The 25,730-nt window shown below is 40.4% G+C and overlaps 1 protein-coding gene across 1 annotated transcript in view; it reads left to right on the forward strand.

Moving 5' to 3' along the window:
* Positions 1 to 20,257, forward strand: part of NPSR1 (neuropeptide S receptor 1) — a gene marked incomplete at both ends in the record, with an annotated part of 112,705 nt that extends 92,448 nt beyond the window's left edge. The window contains 6 exon segments of the mRNA XM_084230774.1: positions 210 to 331; positions 335 to 411; positions 6,336 to 6,412; positions 14,385 to 14,471; positions 18,873 to 19,064; positions 20,178 to 20,257. Coding sequence (XP_084086900.1) covers positions 210 to 331; positions 335 to 411; positions 6,336 to 6,412; positions 14,385 to 14,471; positions 18,873 to 19,064; positions 20,178 to 20,257 — 635 coding nt within the window.
* Between the last annotated feature and the right edge of the window lie 5,473 nt (positions 20,258 to 25,730).

Genomic DNA, 25,730 nt, shown 5'->3' on the forward strand with positions numbered 1-25,730 from the left:
TGCCAGGCAATGTGCTAACCTCTGAATGAGTATTTTCTTTGCTCTTTGTATTAGTCCCATATGCAGGTCCTGATAACCCCATTTACACATGGGGAAACTGAGGCCCTGAAAGGTTTAGTTTCTCCCATACAGTGATCATTTTTGCTGTGAGCTCCAAGTATGCTGTGGGTTTCCAGATACCCAGGCATCCCTCCCTTTCCTTTGAGCAGAAAATCAAGCCAAGTTCCTCATCATGATTGCCTGGAGCCTCTCTTTCCTGTTCTCCATTCCCACCCTGATAATATTTGGGAAAAGGAAACTTTCCAATGGTGAAGTGCAATGCTGGGCCCTGTGACCTGATGACTCCTACTGGACCCCATACATGACCATCGTGGCCTTCCTGGTGTACTTCATCCCTCTGACAATCATCAGGTAAGAGGCCAGCCGGCAAGGCCTGTGGAAAGAGCTTGTTGGTTCACCAGCTACTGCTCTCCTCTCCTATAGTCACTCATTGTTCTCAGAGTCCTTGGGGTACCTGGCCAGGCCACACAATTTTATCTGAAGCTACAATGTGCTAAGCCCAATGTCTCCAATGTAGTATAAAAACGAAGGCACTGACATTTGCTGAGTGTGAAAACTGACAGGCATTATGCTAGGTGGCTGACACTTATGCTGTTAAGCAGGTTTCCTTGTGACCAGAGGTCAGAGTGGGTGTGAGGACGGGGAATGAAAAGGACAGAAATACCAACAAGGGAGAAGTTAGCAATAAGCTCTTTCCAGTGGCAAGGGTAAAAGGCTGGCCTTCGCAACCAAGCCATAGGACATTCCATTCACCTTGAAGCCAATGGTGGGACATAAATAGTCTTTAAGTTGATAAAACCACATCCACCTGGTCAACACAGGGTCTGACTTGGTCATGTGGCCTCTATGTCTGTGGGTGGGGCAGGGGACTGCAGGACCCGGCATGTTGAGTGTGCACATGAGCCATGCCAGTCCTGTGCTCTGCCAGGGTCCCTAGTCTGCTATGTGGTATCAGACAATTTCCCCTAGGTGAAGACCATCAATCTTTGATTTTTGATATCACAAATAATGCTATGATAAGAATCTTTCTACTTAAAATTCATGTTCTTGAGTATGTGATTATTTACTTAGAACTCATTTTAGTGGAATTGCTAGACCAACAATGATGTTCATTTTAAGACTTTTGATGCATCTTCATAAACGGCCCTCTAGAAAAGGTGTGCTCCATCCATCCCCCAACTCAATAGCAGTTACTACCATTTTTTCCATTAAGTCTTTGTGGACCAAAGGTTAAAAATAGATCTTGTTGTTTCAATATTTATTTATTTATTATTAAGGGTGGGATATTTTTCAAGTGTTTCTGGCCTTACAGGAATCATTTGTTCTTTCCTCATCTTTAGTCTCATAAAATACTAAAGTTGGAAAAAAGTTATCCATCACATAGAACAGCCCCTGAACTTTTCACCCAGTAAACTTGGAATAACAGAGAAGCTGCATGACTTGCTGTCGATAGAGGTGAAACTGAGCAGAAGCCGGACAGTTCCCCAAGGCAGTTCACTAACTTTGTTGGAGATGGTTCAGTCATCTCTGCTGAGTCAACAAGTTAATATCTACATTTTATTTCAACTTACTGCCTCCTCTCCACCATGGTCATTTTGGAAGGAAATGTGAAGGAAAAATAAGGTTATTTTGGCAACCAATCAAAGTCACAAAAAAGGAGCACATCTAAGTGGAGAGAAGGTAGTTGCAATGGTAAGAAAACATTTTGAAGAAAGTAGCTCCAGATTGTCACAGGCAATGGACGCATCGATTCCAGTGGCAGCGTGTGTCCTTGCTTCTCTCCTGATTGATTTCCCATCAGCTCATAAAATCAGTCAAAACTCCTGCTCAGCAGGGCAGATAGAGCTTGTGAACCACGTGGCTGACAATGTGCTGTCTCACCAGCTCTATCTTGTGGGTCTTTCACTGTCTGAAATTGCCCCCATTAATTCAAGCTGCTGCTTCCCACCAGGATTTCTCAAACATGCCTGTAGCCAAACCTGTACGTTTTTGTAGTGTCCTTGGAAAAAGCAAAGTATCATTTGATGATTAAGGGGATGATTTTACAAGTGGCTTTCACTCAGCCCTCATTGCACTAAGATCTCCTTAAATCCTGCTCTTTGCCTCCAGGGGAGCAGAACCATGGCAATTCAGAGTGACCTCCTTCTGTCCTTGAGCTCCTCTGAGCATCTCCTCCCAGTGCCGTCATTAGCTTCACTCTTCCATGGTCAAGCACCTGTGAAAGAAAGAGCTTCTCTCTAAGGAACTTGGCCTCTATCAGCAACTCCTCCTTGAGCCTCCAGGCCCGGAGGGAATTTTATGAGGAACCTGTTTTTTAACTAGTTCCTGGAAAGATTTGGTACAAGTTCCTACCTCTCAGAGCTAAGGTTCAGATCTTTCTTTCTTTCCTTTTTAATCACACTTGACTCCCTGAATTTGATTTTGTTGCTTTTCAGTAAGAGTGCACTCTTAATTTCCAGCTTAAGTAGAGAAAAGAAACAGTGCTTTTTCAGTTTATTGACCATCATGCACATTGTCCCTCATGCATGTTATATATATGGATGTGCAGGTGAGTGTGTGTGTGTGTGTGTGTTTTCACCAGTTCAATAAGTGTAACTAGTGTTATGCCATCATGGAGGTCTCAAAGAAGGCAAGCTAATTATCACTGGAGAACAGAGACAACTTGGAGAGTTTCAATGCAAAAGGATGCATGGAGAATGGGCTTAAAAATTCATTTCAAGAAAAGAACAAAGCAGACACAAAGAGATGGGAAATACTGGAATACACACTCACCTAAAGTCAACAGTGTACAGTCTGTGGAGTCAGGGTTGGCTTTATCCTGCTCCTGTTGACTGTTCCTGTCAACATAGGGAAAGAGACATTGAGACACTTGGAGGGGGAGGCAGGCAGAATGACCATGGTAAAGGTGAGGAAGATAGCAGTGGGCTGTGGGAGGTTCTGTTTAATAGACTGGATATCATCTGGTAGGAAAGCAGAGGGATTGGAGGGATTTTGAGTCAAGGGGTACCTCCTGTCCTGGAGTTCCAGTGGTGAGATGGAAGCAGAGTGGACATGTGAGAACATCGTGGCAATAATCAGGCAAAAGATTGTAAGGGGTGGTGGCTTCATTAGCACATATACCAAAATTGGGACAATACAGAGAAGGTTAGTTTGGCTTCTGTGCAAAACTGACATTTAAATTAGTGAAGCTTTTGTATTGTTGTGTTATGGTGTATAAGATTTCAGCTTGTCATGATGATGGCAGTGAAGTTCCACAACAGTCCAAATATTGATGCCACTGAACTGCACACATAAAAATGATTAAACTTGGTAAATATTATGTTGTGTTTATTTTACTGCAATGGAAATCATTAAAATGTAAAAAAGGTTAGGGGTGAGGAAGAGGGGGGAGGGGGCCCACTGGGTTGTGGTAGAGGATCATAGGTGCTTTGGTGGTGGGTATGCTTTGGTAGCATACCTGTGAGGAGCTGTGGGCCTATACTCCTAAATCCTATACAGTCTTGTCAACTAATGTTATCACACAAAAAATCTACAGAAAAAAAATTTTTTAAGCATTAATTTTTTTTAAATATTTAAAAAAGATTATAAAGGTCTGAACTGATATTGAGGAGCAGGGATGGAAAGGAGGGTACAGGTTAGGGAGACATTTTGAAGGGACAATCCACAAAGCTTACTGATTACCTAGATGAAAGAAATGAGGGAGAAGAGGGCAACAAAGAAAACTCAGTGACGTCTCTGATGCATGAGTTACAAGCTGATATGTGCCTGGTTTGGGCAATAAAAGAAAGTGGTGTTCTACTTGTTAAGAGTTTTTGGGCTAACAGTAACTCTGTTATTGAATTTCCACTTGCCTAATTGGACCTAAGTAGATGAGAAGGGGTGACTTTTCTCTAAACCCCTAACACATATGACCTTTCTTAATTTTCCATTGTGTGTGTGGTTGATGATCAATAAATATTTGAATTATTGATTAATTAAGCCCTGGGTTTGCAATGGTAATTGCATTTCATGCTAGTTATAACATTTTCTTGTATTTATATTTACCTGGGAAGAAGTTCCCCTCCTCTAAAAATAATCAATTTTTTGTAAAGAATAGACTCACCATGTTTTTCTTATTTTTTTTCTTCCAAAAGAGCAGAAAATTCCTAGGCAAGTACATGAAAAAGTGTGGGGTGCTCCATAAAGAACCTGAGCCTTCCTGAAGCACTCAGAGTGGTTTGCTGAGTGAGAATAAAAATGAATTTCACACAGTGATGAAGTCATATTCCAAAGATCATTGAAAGCAATTAGAGCTTGGTCAGCTACTACTAACTAGTGCTCTGATTTTTTTTTTTAAACCAGTGATTCTCAAGAGGTGAGTTTGTACAATTTTAAAAGTAAGCAGTGTTTTGTTCCAAAATTTTTAGTCAAAATGCTTAATATATTTGAAATATCATAACATTAAAGAAGGGTATATACTTTCATAGTTATCTAAAGGCATATAGGATACAAATTTTGGTGATGCTTTTGAATCATAAACATTGTTTTCATGTTAGGCACATATTATGTCATGCATGCATAGGTATGATATTATGTGAAAGATTGGGAAGAGGGAAAAGAAAATGACATGCATTAAATCTGCTAATTTTCAAACTGTGCTAGGCACTTTGTATGTCCCATTTGATAACCAAATCCTTTTTAAAGGTTTCTAGATTCACTCCATTCTACAGTCACAACTGAGGCTCAGGGTCATCATCCATTTGGACTGCTCTAACAAAATACCATAGAGTGGGGGGCTTATCAACAATGCAAATTTTTTTCTCACAATTCTGGAGGCTGCAAGTCCAAGATCAGGTGAGGGCGAGATTGCGCATGGCAGACTACCATCTTTTCAGTATCCCCACACGGTAGAGAGAGCTGGGAGTTCAGTGAGTGTTCTTCTTATAAGGGCACTAGTCTCAGTCACGGGCTCCATGCTCATCACCTGATCACCTCCTGAAGGTCCCATCTGATGCCATCACATGGGTATTAGTATTTCAACATATATATTTACCAGAAATACTCAGCTTACATCACTCACTGTTTAGTTATTGATCACTGAGTAAAAAATTATCATGAACCTGGTAACTTAAAGCAACATATATTTACTATCTGTGAGTCAGGAGTCTTGGCATAGTTTAAATGGGCTTGTCAGGCCACCAAAAAGGTGATGGTGAGGTGTCCTCAGAGACTAACCAGAGAAGGATCTTCTTCCAGCTCCCATGGGTTCCTTACAGAAATAATTTCCTGGAACTGTAGGACACAGAGCACTTGCTTACTCAAAGCCAGCAATGAGGACACTTGCCGGATGGTGCTGGACTCATGTAATCACAGATATCCCATCGCCTTCAACCCAATGTGTTGATTAGAAACAAGTCACCGACCCCACCAAAATGAAAAGGAGAAAAATCATAAAAAGGCATGAACACAGCACTAGCGAACCATGGGGCCACAGTGAAGACTGTCTGAAGCCAAGCAAATAGTGGCACTGGTTACAAAACCAGCAAATAGTGGCACTGGTTACAAATCTAAATCTTTCTGACCCTATATCCTGTTTTTGGATGTTAATTCCACCTATACCTCTAACCATCTGAGTTATATTAGAGAATTATTTAACTTCACAAGGCCATTGCCTGCTCATTTAAAAAGCTGCACTCTACTGTGATTTTATAACCTGCAAGTAGAGGACGCAGGCATGGTTGAGAGACCCTTCCCTCAACACCTCACCCTCAGGGAAGTATGGATAATCCTCTCTGCATCTTCAGAGTAGGGCTCCCCCAGGCGTGTGTGTGTGTGTGTGTGTGTGTGTGTGTGCGCCTCCTGATCTGAACTTTATTTATTTTATTTTATATATATTTTTACATCATTGTCATTTTTGCACAATGTATGCATTTTCATCTTGGTTATAGTCCCCATACAATTCCCACCCCCCCCCTTGTTTGGATCCTACTCTCTCCAACCCCCACACCCCACCCCTCAGTAGTGTGTCTCTGGTTTATAGTTGCTTTTGATTTTTACTTTATTATAATTAGGTTTTTTCCTGGTCCCGTATTTAGGTTTTCTAAATTCCTGCTATGAGTGAGACCATCCGGTATTTTTCTTTTTCTTTCTGGCTTATTTCGCTGAGCATGATCCCTTCCAGCTCCATCCATGTTGCTGAAAATCACATGAGTTTATCTTTTTTGATAGCTGAGTACATATACACAATGGAATATTACCCCCAGGTTTTTTTTAACATTTTCTCATCCTCTCCACAGTGTCATCTATACCATTGTGATCCGAACTATTTGGGTTAAAAGCAAAGTCCAAGAGATGGTGATTTCCAACTACTCAGGTACGTCTCCAGTCTGCACTGTCCAACTGTTGCCTAATTTTGCTTCTGCAGAGGTTTTCCTCTAGCAAACATGAGCTTGGGCTTCTTGGATATAATTGTGTTGCACTGTTAAATCAGGGAGCAGTCAGCACCTCAGATGCACCTAAAGCCGTCCCAGGTCGCCTCTGTCTTCTCCACTTTGTCCCCCTAAACACTGGGCAAAGAAAAGGGGAATTTGGGCCTCACCAAGCCGTGCCAGCCGAGAGTACCTCAGAATTGTTTTTGAGCCAGAATCCAAGCATCTCCCCTGTCACTCAGGCCTGGCTGAGAGGTGGAAACAGCTACATTCAGTCCTTATTCTTTAATACAAGTTTCTATCTCTATTACACCTAATTTTTAGTAATTTACACCATTATAACAACATCAGTGACCCCTTTTTGCAAAGTGGCAGATGGTAGTCTCAAAAGTCCATGTACTTTCAGTATCTTATTCATAAATGGAGCTTACTTGATTTTCTGGCTGTTGTTGCAGCAGCTCTGGAGTTGGCTGGTAAATAGAATCTCCAGTTGTGTTAGCTTCCCAGGATTATTACTCATCAGCAAGGAGACATCAACAGTGATTAGTGTGGACAGAAGCTCACTTTGTAAACACAGGCTGCAAAATTCAAGCCATCATTAGTTTAAGAATCACTCTTATTATTGGAAAATGTGTCTATTTTTACTCCCACAAAGAATGATAAATAAGAACTATTTAATAAATAATCTAAAGATTTTCCCATAAACAAGAGGGGAGGGCAAGATGTAGACGAGGAGATTTCCTATCTTGTAAGTTATAAATCATAAAGCAGCCAGCTCTTTATGCGCAGAGGTGTCCACTTCTAGAAACAGAGCATTGACTGCATGAAGACAGTGGATTGAGGGGGTGTACCTGTGAAACAGGCAAAATATAATGTACAAATGCATCTGGTCATTATGGCTTGGAAGATGTGCTGTGATCCATGCTATAGCCACGTTACATGTCTCAAATGAGGTAGATGGGGTGAGGAACTAGATTAGAGTCCTATTTACATCCAGCTACCTAAAATTTAAAAAAAAAAGATAATTCCCATGATAAAGAGCCTTTCTTTATCAGTCATTGTGAGTAAAAGCCTTCTCTAAAAATTATTACATTTAGCAAAAGACATAATAAATGAAGCTTATACCATATTCTTGGGTAGTAAGATGTAGATTCTCCCGAATTGGTCTACAGATTATTGCAGCTTTTTGAAAATTGAAATGGGATATTTTATTGAGCTTGACAGGCCAAATCTAAAATATATGTAAAAAACAGAGTCAGGAATAACCAAGACACTCCTAGAGATGTAGAAGTGACAGAGAGATATAGATAGGAGAGGTTTACTACATTGAATGTTAAGATTTGTCATGAAGTCAGAATGATTAATAGAATGTGGTACTGACACAATACAATAGATAAATAGAAAATAAAAAAGCCCCAAAGTAGACATACACACATATGAGAACTTGACATGTGTCAGAATGTATGGAAAGAAATGAAATCAGATCTTTACCTCAATCCACAGGCAAAATGAAATTCCAGGGAAACTAGAGACTTATATGTAAAACATAAGACTTCAAACATTTTAAAAGACAATTTAGGGTGATATTTTTAAACATTGGAATAAGGAAGGATTTCTTTTTAAAAAAGCATAAAAGAAATGATGGATAAATTTGATTTCAAAGGTCAAATGACAAATTGGGAGATGCTATTTGCGATACATAACTGCCTCAAGAAAGATCAGTATCCAAAATATATGAAGAACTCCTAAAAATCAATTTTAAAAGATGTAAATGATAAACAGATAAAAAATTAATGTGACAGATATTTCACAGAGCAGAAAACAGGAATAGTCAAAAATAAGATTTTCAACTTCCTTGGTCAAGAAAGTGCACATTTTAACCTTAGTTACATATAATTTTCCACCCAAGGATTGGTAAAAATTTTAAAGTTTGATATTTCTGAAGTGTTGACAAGGAAATAAAAACTCAAGGTTTGTTTGGCAATATCATTCTTCAACAACTTAATAGATTCCTGGTCTAGTTGCTTCATCAGTTTTATATTCCAGCAACCATATACAAAACGTCATTTTTAGCAAAATTCTCAGGTCTGATTCGTCTCGTTGCCTCCTCTCCTAATCCCTGCCTCTCAACTTAATGGAAGAGTTTGAGGCCTTTGAAATAATAGACAAGAGGCCACATCTTTAGCTTGATCTCATCTCAGGAATGAGTTTTAATGGGTCATTGCTGGTTAAAATCTTTCAATATTATAGTTTAACTTGAGGGCCAGGGTGAGCTTCTTTGGGGGATCTGCCTCATTGGCACAGGGCCCACATGCTCAGAAGGTGTACAGGTTTGTTCTAATGCTGTGTCTGCATTTTCATTATGCATTGGGCTACACAAAGTATGTAGCTGGTACAATGGAGGCTAGAAGCAATTGACAGTTTCAACTCTGCAAGATTCTAAATCTTAGAATTTTTAACTTGCTTTTGCTTCGTTCAAAAACCAACCAGTGCTTGTCTGAGGTGATTTGTTTTTCTAATACCCTGCTAGACATAGTTGGTAACAATCAGCATATACTATTAATATTTTGTTTACTAATTGTGATGATTTATTTTATGTGTGAACTTCACTGGGCTAAGAAATGCCCAAGTAACTGGTAAAACATAGCTTCTGGGTATGTTCCGAGGGTAGTTCTGAAAGCATTTTAATCCATAAACTATGAGCAGGAGAGCGTCCTCCCCAATGTACATGGGTGTCATCCAATCTGTTGAGAGCCTGAATAGAACAAAAAAGGCAAAGGAAGGGAGAATTTGCTTGAGCTGGGTCATCCATCTTCCTATCTTCTGCCCTCTGACATCAGTACTCCTGCTTCTTGAACCTTTGAACTAAGATTTACACCTTCCATTGCCTGATTCTACAGCCATTGGATTGAACTTTCACATCTTCTCCCCTGGTTCTCACACCTTAGACTTGGACTGAATTGCACTGCTAACTTTTCTATTTCTCCTAGACCTTGCAGATGGCAAGTCATGGGATCTCTCCACCCCAATAATACATAAGCCAGTTCTGATAATAAATATCCTCATGTTCCTCTATCTCCTGTTGTTTCCATTTCTTTAGAGAACCCTGACTGATGCAACAGTTTTATTCCTGGGCTGCTAGGCAAAGTAGACACAGCCTGCCTTCCCAAGCATCATATGTGACATTTCCATCAAATGGCTCTCTAGTGTCCCAGCCTCAGTGTCAGTTTCCTTTTCACATGCTGCCTGTCTACTTTAGGCCAAAGCCACATGTTTTGGCTTCTTGTTAGGACAATACTGCAAATGAGGTATCAATTTCTGCTTTTATTAAGGAAATACTAGCAATTATAACATAGAAAACCCCCAAATATCTATAACCTTAACAAAATAGAATTTTACTTTTTGCTCAATTAAAATCCAGTTGACAACGAAGGTGAAAGAGAAGGGCACTATCCCACATCCATCATTCAGAGACTTGAGCTGATGTTCCGGCTGTGTTTAACAGATGGCAGATAAGGCACCACTCAACATCGACAATCAAGATGAGATCAATCCATTACTCTGATGGATTATCTGAGTCAGGCCTGGGAATGGTACACATGGATTCTTCCCATGTTTCCTAAGAAAAACTTAGTCATGTGACCACACTTTGCTGCAAGGGTGCCTGGGAAATGTAGTCTAGCTGTGTGCCCAAGGGAAAAGCAATGAATTTGATGAACATCTAAGCTGTCTGCCATAATTGTTATGAGTTTGTCAGAGTTCTTGGCGCCACCTGAGATGAAGAACTGAAAAGGCAGTAAGTTAGGTGAGTTATGTCACAAATCTTCATATGTAGCTGTGACCTCCAGTTTGCTAGAGGGTCAAAGGATTAAAAAAAAATACAAGGAAAGGAAGCAGCCAAAAATCCCGCAGCTAAGCAGCTCATGTGCTATAATATTTAACATTCAGGTTATATTTGTAGATAGAGAATACAACAATGATCAAATCTCAAAAATGAATTTCAAGTTTTAAAAATTTTAGAAATAAGGCAAGACTGATAAAATGTATTTTTAATCAACTTGAAGTATATAAACCTGCCAACATATGAAGAAATATTTATTTTAAAAATGTTGCCTGTTAGACTTCATGGTTAACAAACAAATCACCTGTAGTCATTGTAAGACCACAGATAGATCCACAGCCCGGAATAAATTTTGCCTCATTTTAAGATCCCAAGATATCAACCGCTCCCCCATCAGGTGTTCATGGCCACAAAAAGATGTCTCTGCAAGGGTCATGGAGCTTTGGGAAAGTGATGGGGCAGGCACTGGTCCTTGGAGATTACGTTTCCAGCAGGAGCCCCCACTAGGGATGCACCCTTGAACTAAAACATCCAAAGGTAGCTGTTGCTTCCAGTCCAAATCTAATGAACCTGCAGGCTCCAGGCTACACCAGCTATTAAAGCACAGTTATGGCTGAATTTAACTGCTTTTCACTCCAGCTCAGCACCAAGGCCTGAGTAGAAATAATCCTTTTATCTCCCAATAAAGGAGAATTATGGCATTTTGTAGCTCAGCTCTCTTTGAAGAGCCATCTTTAGAAGCTGGAGGCTTTGCATTTCCCAGAGTGGTCAGATTAAAGACTCTTTTCACTGATCGCATTGGGAGATCGAAGGGCAGGTAGTTGATTATATTGTCACCCCAGTTGCCCTGTGGAAAGTACCACAAGTTTCTATTTTAAATAAATTTCAGAGCACAAATGTCATTCTTGAGAAGTTTTCGGAAACCAAGACTTCTGAGCCATACTTTATAGGAGTCAGCTGTTACTCCAGCAAATGGGGACACTTTGAAAGGATATAATTTGATCTGAGGCCCTTTTTCCTTGCCGCCCATGGTTATAATCCCACCCCAATCATTTTTTGAGGTACATAATTCATGTATACAGATAACAGCATTGTATAATAGACTGTCTGAATGTACCCAGTACCTTCCGTTCAGTTGGATAAAGGCAGTTCATATTACTCCTGAAATACTGTTTAAACCTCATTTATCCCAATTAATAATTCATCACCTTCCCAGCATGGGAATCAGCATCCTGAATATATTATTCTCATTTAATCCTCAAAATAGCTCTATGAGTTTGGTATTTTGCATATCATTTTTTTAAGTAGGGAAACTGAGGCTGGGAATGGTAGGCAATTGGTTTGAAGCTCATGTCCTTTCCAAAATACCACCTTAGAAATCAGGGTTGTTCAACCTCAGCACCCTTGGTGTTCTAGACCAGAAAATTCTTTATCGTGGGGTCCGTTCTAGGCATTGCAACTTTCCTGGCCTCTATCCACTAGATTCCAGGAGCACCTCCACCCCCAACTGTGACAACCAAAAATGTGTCCAGACAATGCCAAATGTAACTCTGGGGGCGGAGGGGGTATATGGTCCCCAGTTGAGAACCACTGCTGTAAATTGGTCAATGCTTCTTCTTGCTTCCTTTATCCAACTGAGGTTTCATGTTCTGAGAAATGCAAAGAATATTTGGGTTGTTTCCAAAGCTTAGCTATTGTAAACAGTGCTGCTATAAACATAGGGGTGCAGGTGCTCTTTGGAATTAATGTTTCTGTGTCCTTTGGGTAAATACCTAGGCACAAAAATAGATGACTGGATCAAGAAGATGTGGTACATATACACCATGGAATATTACTCAGCAATCAAAAAAGATAAACACATGCAATTTGCAGCAACATGGATGGAGCTAGAAGGGTCATGCTCAGAGAAATAAGCCAGAAAGAAAAAGAAAAATACCAGATGGTCTCACTCATAGCAAGAATCTAGAAAACTTAAATAAGGGACCAGGAAAAAGAATAACTATAAGAAAGAAAATATCAAAATCAACAAACAACTATAAACCAGAGACACAATGTGGGGGGTGGCAGGGAAAGGAGGGATTGGGGTCAAAATAAGGGGGTTGCAATTGTGTGGGGAATATAAAAATAAAATCTTTTAAAAATGCAAAGAATAATCTGAAGGCCCAAATAGTGCCTACAAGGGACTTTATAGGGCATACATTAAGAAATAAAAAGTCAGTTATAATTAGCACATCAGCTCATTGCACATAAAAAGCCCCTTATTCCCATTATTCCTGGTGATAGTTTGTCCTTTACCATGAGTCAATGTTTACACTGTGAAAACACTAGGAAGCTTCCTGGCTTACAGCAGCCTCAGTAATTCAACCCAAACTCCTCACTAAGATATTCATGGTCTATCCTCTTTGTCCTTAGGTCTTTTCCCTACCCTTCAACTAACGTCCTTTCAGGCCCCCTTCAAATGAGATGACTCAGCCTGGCTCAAACACAACCTACATGTTCTCGTAACTGTGTCTCTGCTGAGGCCTTTCCTGCTGTCTCTGTCTTTCCTGATCCCACGCCCAGAGCCCAGCTCTGCCTTTGGCATTTCTGCACCTGCCTCACAGCCTCCCTGAGCAGCGGTGGGCGTGGAGACATGGCTCTCTCCTCCCTGCAGAGTTCGTTAGCATCCCTGTCATCTCACTCAGCCTTGTGGGGAGTGTTATCTTTCCTTCTGGACTGAAATTCCTAGACAACATGAAATGTAATTAAGCCTATTTTTTCAGTTCTTATCTCTTATAGACATGCTGTGCTCCTTGGATTGGGTTGGAGAAGAGGTAGAATAATATAAAGGTAAACTTCAGAACAGCTTCCATTGTGGATTAACAAAGGTCAGAGCAAACCAAACTGATAACAAACCTATTCAGCTGACTGGAAAATTGAGGCAGGGACATGGAGGGGAAGCAAGAGGGCAGGGGTACAGTGGAAGGTGGTGAAGGGCTCAGGGGGCCTTGGTGGTGACATGCCTCTGAGGAGGTGTGATCTTATGCCTTTGGATCACATACAGTGTTGTAAACCAATGTTACCTCAATAAAACATAAATGTCAAATGTAGAATCTAGACAATGTAGTAAGGACAAGTGAGCACAGCAGATGGCCTCTAGTGGACAGCTGTCCTGCACCATCTGACTCAGGCATCCTGGGTGGGCCTCTGACCTGGTCCACCCCTAGGCTTATGCCATTGAGCCCTAATCAGTGGCACCCAACTGAGGGTATGTAGGACTGGCATCTTGGCCATGCTTCCCACTGAGGGTGGGCTCTCAGGCAGGGCTGCGTCCTTCCAGAGGAAGGTAACCTTGCCTCAATTTTCACAAAGGTGCCACATGGGCTGACAGTATCCCTGATGGTAAAGTTCTTGTAAAATATAAAGAGCATCTCCACCTAGCATCTCCATCCCCCAAATTGCTATCCTTTCACTCCTTTTACTAAGAGTCATTGCACTATTTTTGCCCATCCTAACCAACTTTTATTTCCCTATTTATTCTTAGCTAGAGAGAGGTTTGTATTAATTCATTCAACAAATATTTGTTAGTCACTCACTATGTTTAGAGGATATAAAATCCCTATCTTCATCAAGTTCATATTCTAGGGTATTCTAAGATTTATTTACTCCTCAAATGTTTTACCATCAGACAACCACCAACATAGGACTAAAATTGTATCCAGGTTTCTGTTTGGGAATATATACAAAAATCTCTGCCTGGCCTGGGTAACTCTTGTTGGAATGTGACTTTGTCTGAGGTTGCTGAACAGCTATAGCTTTGCCTCCTATGGCCACATGGCTAATTCCAACTTCACTTGATTCAGGGCATCCAGCCAAGCCTTTTGAGACAGTCTAGATGTCCCAAAGCAGTTGCTTATATGAAGCTGCAAACTGAGCTGTTTCTGGTATCCATCCCATAGCCATGTTTACTCCGAAAGTATCTGAGGATGTCTGCTGGTTATAGGTGAACAGGAGACAGTGTTCCCATGGCAGCTGTGTCTTTAACCTTCTTACTGGCAGAAACAGCAATTTGGTCATTCCACCTTTTGTATCTACAGATGGAAAGCTGTGCACCAGCTACAATAGAGGGCTCATCTCAAAGGCAAAAATCAAGGCCATCAGATACAGCATTGTCATCATTCTAGGTAAGCAACGACCCTCCTTGTGTTGCAGAATTGTGTGAATCTTTCAAAAGCAACTTTTGTTCCTAGAACCAGGGACAGAGAGCCCAAACAAGAAAGGAATTTGTGGGCATATCTACCTTTGTCTTTTTGTAGATGGACTTGTGGAATTTATCAGTCCTTCTTTGACTCCTTCAAGTTCCAACATTTGGTTCCAAATCCCTTTCTTTGTGAATATAGTTTCCCACCGAGGACACAAGCAGATAATTTAGAGAAAATATGATTAGGACATAACGACCTATAGCTGATACTAACCTCACCCTGTTGATTCTGCTGCTTTCCTTATAACATACTTGCCCCTGGGGCTAAAGTTCATGAACAAAAGGAAGACAGCAGTGGCATTTCATCTCTTGGAGAAGTTTGATTTTAGGGTTACTCTAAATACCCCCCTAATGGCCATCTTCTCTTCTCTCCTCTCCTTTCTTTGTCCCTTTTCTTTCCCTTCTTTTTTTTTTATCTAATATTAAGACCCTCATCTCAGAAAAAAATATAGCTTCTGGACCAGCTAATATGTGTCAGGTTGGTGTGCATTCTTTCTTATCCTCAAACCTTCAAAATTTCCTCTCTCTTAGTTTCACTCAGCTAATGACCTTCTTCACTAAGAAAGTATACAGGTAATTAAAATACAACTTCTTCATCCTCCCTCCTTCAAACCCGCCCACCTACCTGCATCTCTACCATGTGCTCTGTCTTTTCTCCAATTGCTATAGATAAGCTGTCTCTGCTTCTTTCTAAATCCAAAGTGTTCACTTTAGCCCTGAACCCTATTTCTTTCTTTGCTCCTCCAATGGTCTCCTCTTCCATGCAAATCCCCTTTTGGCTGGATCTTATGCACGTAAGCATATTATTTTAGGGCCCTCGATGAACTTTTCAGTAACAGATACACCTCATTGTTCTCTTTATGAGAACAGCTCTTCCACTATCACTTCTCATTCTCTGTAACCAATTTCTATTACCTTTCTTTCCTGGTATTTCAATAAAAATCACCTTTATCGAGGTTACTATAACCTCCAAAATGGCAAATGACAATGCTCAATCTTCATCTTACTGACTCCCAAGCAAAACATGACCAGTGCCTCCTTCTCAGAACACTTCCTTTGTTTAAAAATTCTATCTATGATTTCTGCTTGAGATCTTTATTTGTATTCCTAATATATTGATCACATTCAACATGACACACCAGAAGCCTTGGCATGCTCTCCTCCACCCTGTAATGCAGTCCTTCCTCTCTTGTGCCCATTTCAGTCAACAACACTATCTTTGACCCAGTGTCCACACCAGAAACCTAAAGGTCATCAGTTGTTACTCCATTTCTCTCACACCCCACATACCTAGTCTATAGGCAAGCCTAGGGCTCTATCTAAACACAGATCTCGAATCCAACCTTTTCTTAACATTTATACAGCTCTTGCCACTCACTTTTGCTAAAAAACTACAACTAGTCTTCTGTTTTCTCTTATTCCTTCTCTGTAAAACTGCCAACATAAATCTTTTTTTTAAATATTTATTTATTTATTTATACAAGCACTAGGTACAGTCAGAAGCACGGGAGGGTGAGAGATTTCACCAGAGCCAGATTAGGGAGCAGAACAGACAGACCGACAAAATACACTGCTGAGGGGAGCAGCGGGTGGCAGGAGAGGTCTGTGTGCCATGTGGGACCCTCACCTGGTGGCCAGGGATCGAACCGGCGCCGCAGAGGCCACGGGCAGCTTCGCAACCCAGCGCTCAACCACTGTGCCACCAGGGAAGCCCCAACATAAATCTTTTAAAAACATGAATCAGATGCTACTACTACCACTACTTTGCAAATCTGCCTATGACTTTTCACACATTGGTAATGAAACCTTACCCATCCCACATATTCCCAGACGTGTGTGATCTGACCCCAGCCAAGTTTCTAGCCCCATTCCCACCACTCTCCTTTTCTCTCATTCTATACCAGTTGCACTGGTCTTTTTGCTATTTTTCCACACCCTGGGGACTATGCACTGCTTCTTCCACCTGAAATGCTCTGCCTCCAGAAGGTGGTATAGTTTGTTCCCAACATTGTCTTGTTTCCCAACAATGTTACCTCCTCAGAAAGGTCTCCTTGACAAGTCTTAAAGAGCCTTCATCTAGCGCTTGCCCTATTCTTCATAGTTCCTGCTTCCACCTGACATTACAGGTTACATATTGATTTGCTTATTGACTGTCTCCCCTGCTGGTGTAACAAATCCATGTGAATAATGACTTTGCTTTTGTGTTCATTACATTATTATCAACAAGACCTTAAAGGATTACACACACTAGGTGCTTAAGAAATATTTGTCGAATAAATTAATGAGGATATATAAGAAAGAAAAGGAATTGTGCTATTTCCTTTTTAATTTAGCTCAAATAGTGTTCCTGCCTTCCCCTAATGCAGCGCTTGGAGCTCTGAGAAAGCCAAGTCCCAGGCTAGCTGAAGGTCGCACCTTTATAAAACACAACTCAAAATGCCAACTGTACCACAAGCAGTGTGACTCAATCAGCAGAATGGAGGTACAAAACAGCTCGGAGGACAGACCAGGGATAAATCTTATACAACCTACCAGGCTCAAAATCCTTTCCCAGAGGATTCTGAAGTAGATCAAAGACCCCCCTAGCCTTCCCAGATGGTCAGAAACACAGATACACATTTGCTGGAATTAAGCAAAAAATCTATCTCATACATGTGTTCCAGAGGCAGCACATACCTTGGTGTTCAAGAACCATATGCCCAGGCAGTGGGGGTTCGTTCAGTCAGAGAGCAGGGATGTGCCCAAGAAGGTCAGCCCATGTCACTAGTTTCATCAGCCCCAAGTGGTCACTTCTATGGTAAATAATTCCTAGTGCCTTTTACCATCCTAAATTGAAATGTATACATAATACTATCTACCTAGCATAATTCATAGAAGTTCAATAGATAATAATTTAAAAGAGGGATAGAAAGGAAATAATTTATGGAAAAACAATGTGAATTTCAGTATGTAAATAACTGGGCCCAGCTACACTAGAAGAATAATGAAAGACTCAAATGGTTACACCTGCAGGTCATAAAAACGGCAAATGAAAAGTAATACACCTGTTTTTCATGGAGATATAAAAAATCTAATGATTATTTTTGTCAGTCACTTGATTTTCTGAGCAAGTGAACAAGTCCTGGGAAAGTTCCAAATTAAAGCCTCTATTTACAAGGGGATTGCATTTCTGGAAAAATCAGTATTTATTAAAAACCATTTGTGTTCGTATATAAAGTAGAGTTAGCTTTCTAGACTGGGGTAATTATAAGTAAGGCTGAGCATTCAGAGGATGTACAGGACATGAGGAGGACTGCCGCCCAATGCAGCACCACTGGCAGCCCCTGGAAAACCAGGAAAACACACACACACACACACACACACCCCACCCCCCATATCTATTGCTATTTCTGGGACTGAGTAGTCCCAAGGTCTGCAGATCCAGAAGAGCTGATGGAGTAATTCTTATGGGAAAGCAAGTCTGAAGGAAGAAGGAGATCATGCCTCGCTGGAACAGAGTCAATTAGAGACTTTTATCTATTCAGGCCTCTAATGGATTGAATGTGGTCCACCACTCACATTGGGAGGGCATCTGATTTTCTCAGTCTAGCAATTCAAATTTTAATCTCCTCCAGATATAGTCTCACAGAAGCACCCAGAAATAATCTTTAGCCAACTGTCTGAGCATCCTACAGTCTAATCAAGGTGACCTACTAAGTAAACTGTCACACTGGGGGGGTCTCCGTTTCCCACCCGTTTTCTCTGAGGATTTAGAGCCAAACAGAAATAAGATCTCACACACGCTAATGGATGTGGAGAAAGGTATTGGGTGGGTATTTTCTGCAGTGGCTAACTTAGAAATGAAAAGGAAAATTGAGAACAGTCTGATTAAGCTACACTGTGCTTCAAAAACATTAGACACTGCCTTTCCCCACTTGCCTAAAACGAGGAGTCACTATTTGCTCAAAATGCTTCCTGTTCTCCAGAGAATCTCCAAAGGATTTTGCTGGGTTTTCTTCTCCGCTATGGGGATGAGAGGCTAAGGCCACACCTGACACAGTCCCAGACTTTTAATAAAAAGTCACAACTGTGATTTTTACAGATTGAGAAACTCCAGAGAATTTTCTGTTTTAGAAATGTGTCTGTGGATGTGTACAGGTGTATGTATATATATGCATGTGTTTAAACAAATGTGACATTAATGTGAACACACACAACTTGTACTAAATATTTCTGATAGATGCCAGGTGGTTAGTAACCTACTAGTTGAAGTCCAGTCAGTGCAAACCAGGGAAACCCCTCAGACTATCGCTTGCTATCAGGTTAATGTTTCCCCTTCCCCCAGCCTTCATCTGCTGTTGGAGTCCCTACTTCCTCTTTGACATTTTGGACAACTTCAGCCTCCTTCTAGACACCAGGGAGCGCTTCTACGCCTCTGTGATCATCCAGAACCTGCCAGCCTTGAACAGTGCCATCAACCCTCTCATCTACTGTGTCTTCAGCCGCTCCATCTGTTTCCCCTTAAGGTACGAGGCTCTCTTGGCTGGGACAGACATGCTGATGGTCACAGACAGGGACTCAGACATGCTCAGACATGTGTCTTCGTCATTCCAGACCTCTCCAGAAAGTCATAGATGACGCAAATGTGGTTAGAAAAGTATAACAATTTCAAACCCAAGCTCAGGTCACCTACAAACACCATCTTAATTAGGTCACATATAGATTTTTCTTTTGATCAAAACTTTGCCCCATAAATTGCCTCAGTAAAATGCTGGGTGATAGCAGGACATACAACATTATTACCATTTTACAAATTGAGACTCACAAGTGATATTATAGAACACTGATGTATGAACTGTTATATGAACAGTGAATAGCAGAGCTGAAATTAGATCCCTCCCACAACTACTCAGTCATTTTGCTATTTTTCAGTTGTTTCCCTGCACAAGGGATATGCAGTAGATGGGGAAATCCTGGAAATAGAATAGTAGAATGATTTAAGGCTTGGGTTTGAGGCTAGTGGCCATGTCAAATTCTGATATTGCTGATTCATAATTATGTGTTTTCTTGGCAAGTTATTTAATTTCCCTAACCTGGGCCTCCCCGGTGGCGCAGTGGTTGGGCGCTGGGTTGCGAAGCTGCCCACGGCCTCTTCAGCACCGGTTCGATCCCCGGCTGCTTCCCGGCCACCAGAGGAGGGTCCCACATGGCGCGCAGATCCCTTCTGCTGCCCGCTGCTCCCCTCAGCAGTGTACTTCGGTCCTTCTACCTGCTCTGCTCCCCTCTCTGGCTCTGGTGAGTTCTCTCACCCTCCCGTGCTTCTGACTGTACCCAGTGCTGTATAAATAAATAAATAAATAAATCTTTAAAAATAAAAAAAAACTTAAAAAAAAATAATAATTTCCCTAACCTTCAATTTCCTCCTCTAAAATTGGGTTAATACCTATCTCTTGAACAACAATGTCTTTGTCCACTGGGAGTTGATACTGACCAGTGGGAAGGAGGTTTGTGAGTGATGGGGATCTTATATGTAAAATTCCTAGCATGGTGTCTGATCCTTAATACATTTTTCATAACTATCTCTCCTAACATACCACTTCCCTTTCATCAGGACACATTATTTTCCCTCCTTGCTGTCTTCTTTCTCTAGGGAAAGATTCCAGAATGACATGTTGGGAGAAAACTGAGAGGCACAAGATGAAGGTTCTGTCCAAGCCAGAATTCATCTAGATGCTGGAGCAGTGAGCCTGGCTGAGGCCCATCGGCTTGGGTTCCTCTCTTCACCTTGTTCATGTGCATGGAAGCTGAGCTGACTTTTTCACCCTGCTCCTGTCATTACTTGGGGAGTGAACAAAGAACACATCCTGACAGTGTGTCTGTCGCCTGTCTCAGCAAATATTGGCCAATATGAAGCCACCATCTATTCAAGCCGGCCAAGAAAGGTGGCCTCTCTGTCCTCACCATTGCTAGCCCTCCTTCTCACTGGTCAGCACCAAACCCAATGAACAGTGGTATCACTGGCCCAGGGTCTAGGCTTGGGCAAGCTAAGGCAACAGGCAAGGGAAGGAGATTAAAGAAGAGGGTTGACATGAGTTTTCCACTTACAATTTAAAAAGTAAATAAAAGATTTAACTAGGCCTAGATTTTCCTCCTATTCTTAGGTTGGAGTTTCAGTAGGTCTAGCCAAGAAGATGTTTGTCCTTGATATGCCAGCAAATTCATTTTCAGGCATTGGAGCTTAGTGTCTCCTCTGCAGATGGCCTTGGTTGGCAGATGGGTGTATTGGAAGCTGCCAACCTCACAGGCCCATTGTATCAACAATTCTTAGTGAAAAGAGCACAATTACTGGCCTTCCAGGGGAAAGTCAAAATTGAAGGGTACTTTCTCTACTAGGAAAATAAATAGTGCCCAAAAGTCATGTACCCTTGACCTGGTCTCTGAGTGTTGGGACCTGGGCCTCACGAATCTGAAATTCTCTGTAAGTGCCTCCCTTTGCATTCAATATATAAATCATTCTGGGCTCCTCACTCCATTCTTCACTCCTCAGCAACACTTTTTCCCCTCTGAACTCTCTACTTCTTCTTAGTTGGTTACTGAATTCCTGTGGCTTTTCCAGGCACGATGTTTTTATAAGCTCTTTATAGTTTTTGCATGCTGCATCATTGTCTATCTCACACCTCAGCAGGAAAATGCTGGTGGGCTTATTTTGACAAGTCTAGAGTTTGGTATTTATAAGCATAATCCAAGTGAAATATGACTAAATGTTTTCTAGTCAATTTTTGCCATCAGATTTTTCTATAAGTGGAAATAGCATAATTTAATTTGATTATATATACATCCCCACCCACAATTCTGGGATGCATGTGAGCTTCTTATTTTTAGCCTCACATACATTCTTGACATTAAAATCTCCTTGGCAAAGTCCTCCTTCCCAGAATTATTCAGAGCTTAAATCTTTTTTTTTTTTTTTTTGGCTTACTGCTAGTAGACTCATTAAAATGTGCAGTATATTTTAATAGCACTCCATTTCTCATTATGGTGTCAACTCAAAGACTGCATGATTAAGGTCACAGTGGCATTTTTTCCATAAACTCTATTTTCAATTCAATCTGACTTTAGGGAAAGCATCTCTATAGGCAGAAACTACACTCCTCACTCACCATCTCTCTGAAAATTATTCTCTGAACTTGAGGTACCTGAATAATCTCATTTTATGTCTATACAACAGTTTTGAAGGCTGCTTCCCCTCTGTCAAATCAGCCAAACATGAGCAACACTGGAAGCTTTGAGTGGCTGAGAAGTGCTTTTCAACGTTTTCACTTTAAATCAAGATGTGCCACTGAAGACCCACAGAATTATTGCTAAAATAGCTGCCTGCATGGGATCCAATTAACAGTGCAAAATCTGGCGGGTATCCTAGATGGCAAAACAGGGGGCCTGGGTTCTCTTGACAGATGCTTTCAATCTCTTTCAAGTTCTGGTCCACAAGAGATATTACATGTCTACCGTATCCATCAGTAGATTTTGAAAGTTAAGGAGAGAATAGAGTGAGGGGCTTTGTGCTCTTTAAAAGCAGTGGGTGTGATTTTGTAGTTGTTGTAATGCTATGTCTCATTCCCTGAGAATGAGACAAGATCATGACACAAGTTGCTGCAAGATAAGCTGCCATCAAAATGGAACTTGCTTTGCGTTGGTGTGGATTCTGGAACCCTCACTTCTATATATTTGCTAAGCATGGTTTAAATTATGAGACCAGTGGTAATTGCTAGTCTTATGACCTTGGGCAATCATTTCAGTCAGCTGTCCTCTGTCAGATGGGAAGAGTATGGCTAGAGCAAAGGATCTTTGCAGATATAAGCTCTGAGATTGCAAAAGCTCAAATTACATCCAGAGACTCAGAGCTTCTGGAACGCCTTCCCCAGATACCGATGACTCTGATCAAGTGCTTAGTCATTTGCCCTTTAAAAGGTGTAACTTGTCATCTATCACTATGAAGTCAGAGAAGCATCATTTCCCAATTGCAAAATACAGTTTGAGCTCTTGGAGAAAATGAGAAGCTTAGTGTTGTCATGTCACTGTTGGTAGCCTCGGGTACCCAGTGGACTCAGAGAAGCCACCGCAGTGCCACATGTCATACAGGCGCTTACTTAACCACACCAAGTCAGATATCTATGGTCACATTACCGTGCGACCTTGGGCACAGTTGGAAATGTGGGATCACAAGAGTAGTGGGCATAATATATTTAACCACACTACTAAAGAAGATAGGTGTTTCCGTTTTATTGAACTAACTCAAATATGAATGGTAAAAATCTTTGTGCTTTCAGGACAATGTGGATCTCAAACAATAGTTATACCTTTTCTCCCCAGAAAGTGGTAACACCTTTTTACTGCCTTTAATTTGTGATCAATCATGAGAAACAAAGTATTCCTTTTAAATCAAACAAATATGCTGCTTAAACTTTCTCCCTCTCTTCATTTATACAACTCTGTATACAGAAAAACAGAAATGACTTTTCCTCTTTATTCCACACGCACAGTAATGAAAAAGATCACAGTCTGGGTCTGCTGAAAAAATAAGAAAACAAAAATAATTTTAGCAAAAACTTCTTCTCCAGAATATCTTAAGTGAGCTACAAACATGTTGGCAATTATAGTACTTTTATCATCTTTTGAATATACCTCATATTCGATGTAGCTCTACCAATGTTCCCTGTAGCTTTTCAATTGCATTTGGTTGAAGGGAGCTGGTTATTCCAATCTCCTAACTTTGGAAACATGAAAAACCCATGCCTCATTTCTTTGCAATTGCATTTTAAAAATGCATTATCCACAACGGGGCTGCTTCAGTTAACATCTTGAAAGTGCAATTCCATGCTTACAAAATGTTGGCATGAATGTTGGCTTGGAACAATTGGTCCTATGGTTTTCAGACTGCTCATGGACACCTAAGTGGTTCCCAGGGGCAACTCAATATTAATATTCATATGAAACAATAGCAAGTAAGTCTAGAGGAAATTAAATGCTGTTCAATAATAACAAAGTTTGTGGTATTAGCTCCAGCGTAGACAAATTATTAAGTGAAACAGAAAGAGTCTAGAAAATGATGACCACCTATAAGAGAACTTGATTTATTACAGAAGTAACATTCTGAGGAATAAGGAAAGGGTGTTCTTTTCAACACATAATGCAAAAAACATGGAAAAACATTAAAATGAAGCCAATTGGATTATAGGCAAAATTATTTCCAGGTGGAGTATATGCCTAACTGAATAAAGCAAAAATGACCTTAAAGAAATAATGTAGAATATCTTTAAGATATTTAAATAGGAAAAGAACTCTTAAAAAGCAAAGAAAAAATACTTTTAAAGGAAACAATTGATAAAATTGATCACAAGAGTAGAAACTTCTATTCATCGGGGGCAGACCTCTCCTGTCTCACCCACTGCTCCCCTCAGCAGTGTATTTTGGTCAGTCTGCCTGTTCTGTTCCCTGCTCTGTCTCTGGTGAATCCTCTCACCCTCCCGTGCATCTGGCCTGTACCCTGGTTCTTGTATAAACAAACAAACAAACAAACAAATAAATAAATAAATAAATAAATTCTTTTTAAAAAACATTTAAAAGGCAAGGAATGGAAAATAATATTTGCAACACATATACCTAATCAAATTCTAGTTAGAATGTATACAAACTCATGAAATCAATTAGAAAAAAATAATAGTAAATAGAAAAATGACTTCATTTCAGAAAAGTAGTTTTCCAAATGGCCACAAACTTATGAAAAGATACTTTATATTTTTAAAGTCAGGAGAAAGTAAGCCACATGAGATACTGATATGTATTCACCAAATTTGCAAAAAATTAAAACTTTGAAAACATCAAGTGCTGACGAGGATGTGAAGCATTGATCATGCTCATCCTATTCTGGTAGGTGAATAATAAATACAACCATTCTGTTGTAAGAGTATGTTCCTTTAATGATAAAATTGTAAATAATAAAATTAAGGAAGTATATACCCTATGATTCAAAACTCCATTTCTGAGTACACATATAGAGAGGTGTATATGCATCACCATGAAATATATGAAAGAAAGGTCATAGTATCATTGATTATATAACCCCTCAATGGGAGGCAAAACGAATGTCCACCAACAATACACCTGATAGATAGATTGTGGTATATTTCATACAATGGGATGTATGTTTACTTTATAGCAACAACAACAACAACAAAAAACACAATTGCTAGCCAGAACATGAAAATAATCTTTAAAGGCATAATATAATGCAAAGGAGATAGATATCAAAAGATACTATATAATTTGAGTTATATAAAATTCAAACAACACCAAACTCAAACTACTCTGATTGGGGATACATACATAGCTGCGAAGTCTCTTAAAGCAAAGCAAGGGAATTAGTTTTTCTAAAAGCCAAGGCTGGGCACCTTTGTGGGAGGGGAGAGCTGAGTTTGTGAGGTGCCATGAGGCAGAGTGATTGGCAGGGACCTATATATTTCTTGTTCTGGATGGCAGTTATAATAGTGTTCACTTTCCAGTTAATCATTAAACTATATATGTATGTTTTGTGTATTTGGTGAATGTGTGTTATATTTCACAATAAAAAGTTTCTAAAACTGTGTTTTTTCAGTCTTTTAGAAAAATTTTTCTGGAAGCAGCATAGACAAGAGAACCTGGCTAGAAACAGGAAAGTCATCAGCTGGAACTTAGCTACACACCGGAGACAACAGAGACCTTCTGGGTTGCTCTTCATCATTCAGAGCAGCATGTATCATCATCATCCAGTAGTAGGAATATTAATGGCCACACTTTTCAAAATCTGCAGAAACATCTTGGCTCCTCCACAGAGCCTTGCGGATTGGCAGAAATCAATATCCATCTTCTGTTCTCTTATTGCCTATCAAGGGGACCTGAGTTCTTAGGTTTTACTCCTGGCCCCCACTTCCATATCCTCCCCAAAATTCATCTCCTTGTCCCCATCCTTTCTGCCATCCTTATCCCTCAGGGTGCAGAAGCATAGGCTGCCCTTGCTAAGAGTTTACTGCAAGAGCACAAATGAATTGCAAACAAATGAATTGCAAACAAATGAAAGCATTGGAGGTGGTGCTGTCCTAATCTCAAAGAACTTATAACCAGAGTTGGGTACTCTTGGAACATGGCTAAGAGAAATATGTGGACCCAG

This window comes from Talpa europaea, assembly GCF_964194135.1.
Source record: "Talpa europaea genome assembly, chromosome: 3".
Taxonomy (NCBI): Eukaryota; Metazoa; Chordata; class Mammalia; order Eulipotyphla; family Talpidae; genus Talpa; species Talpa europaea.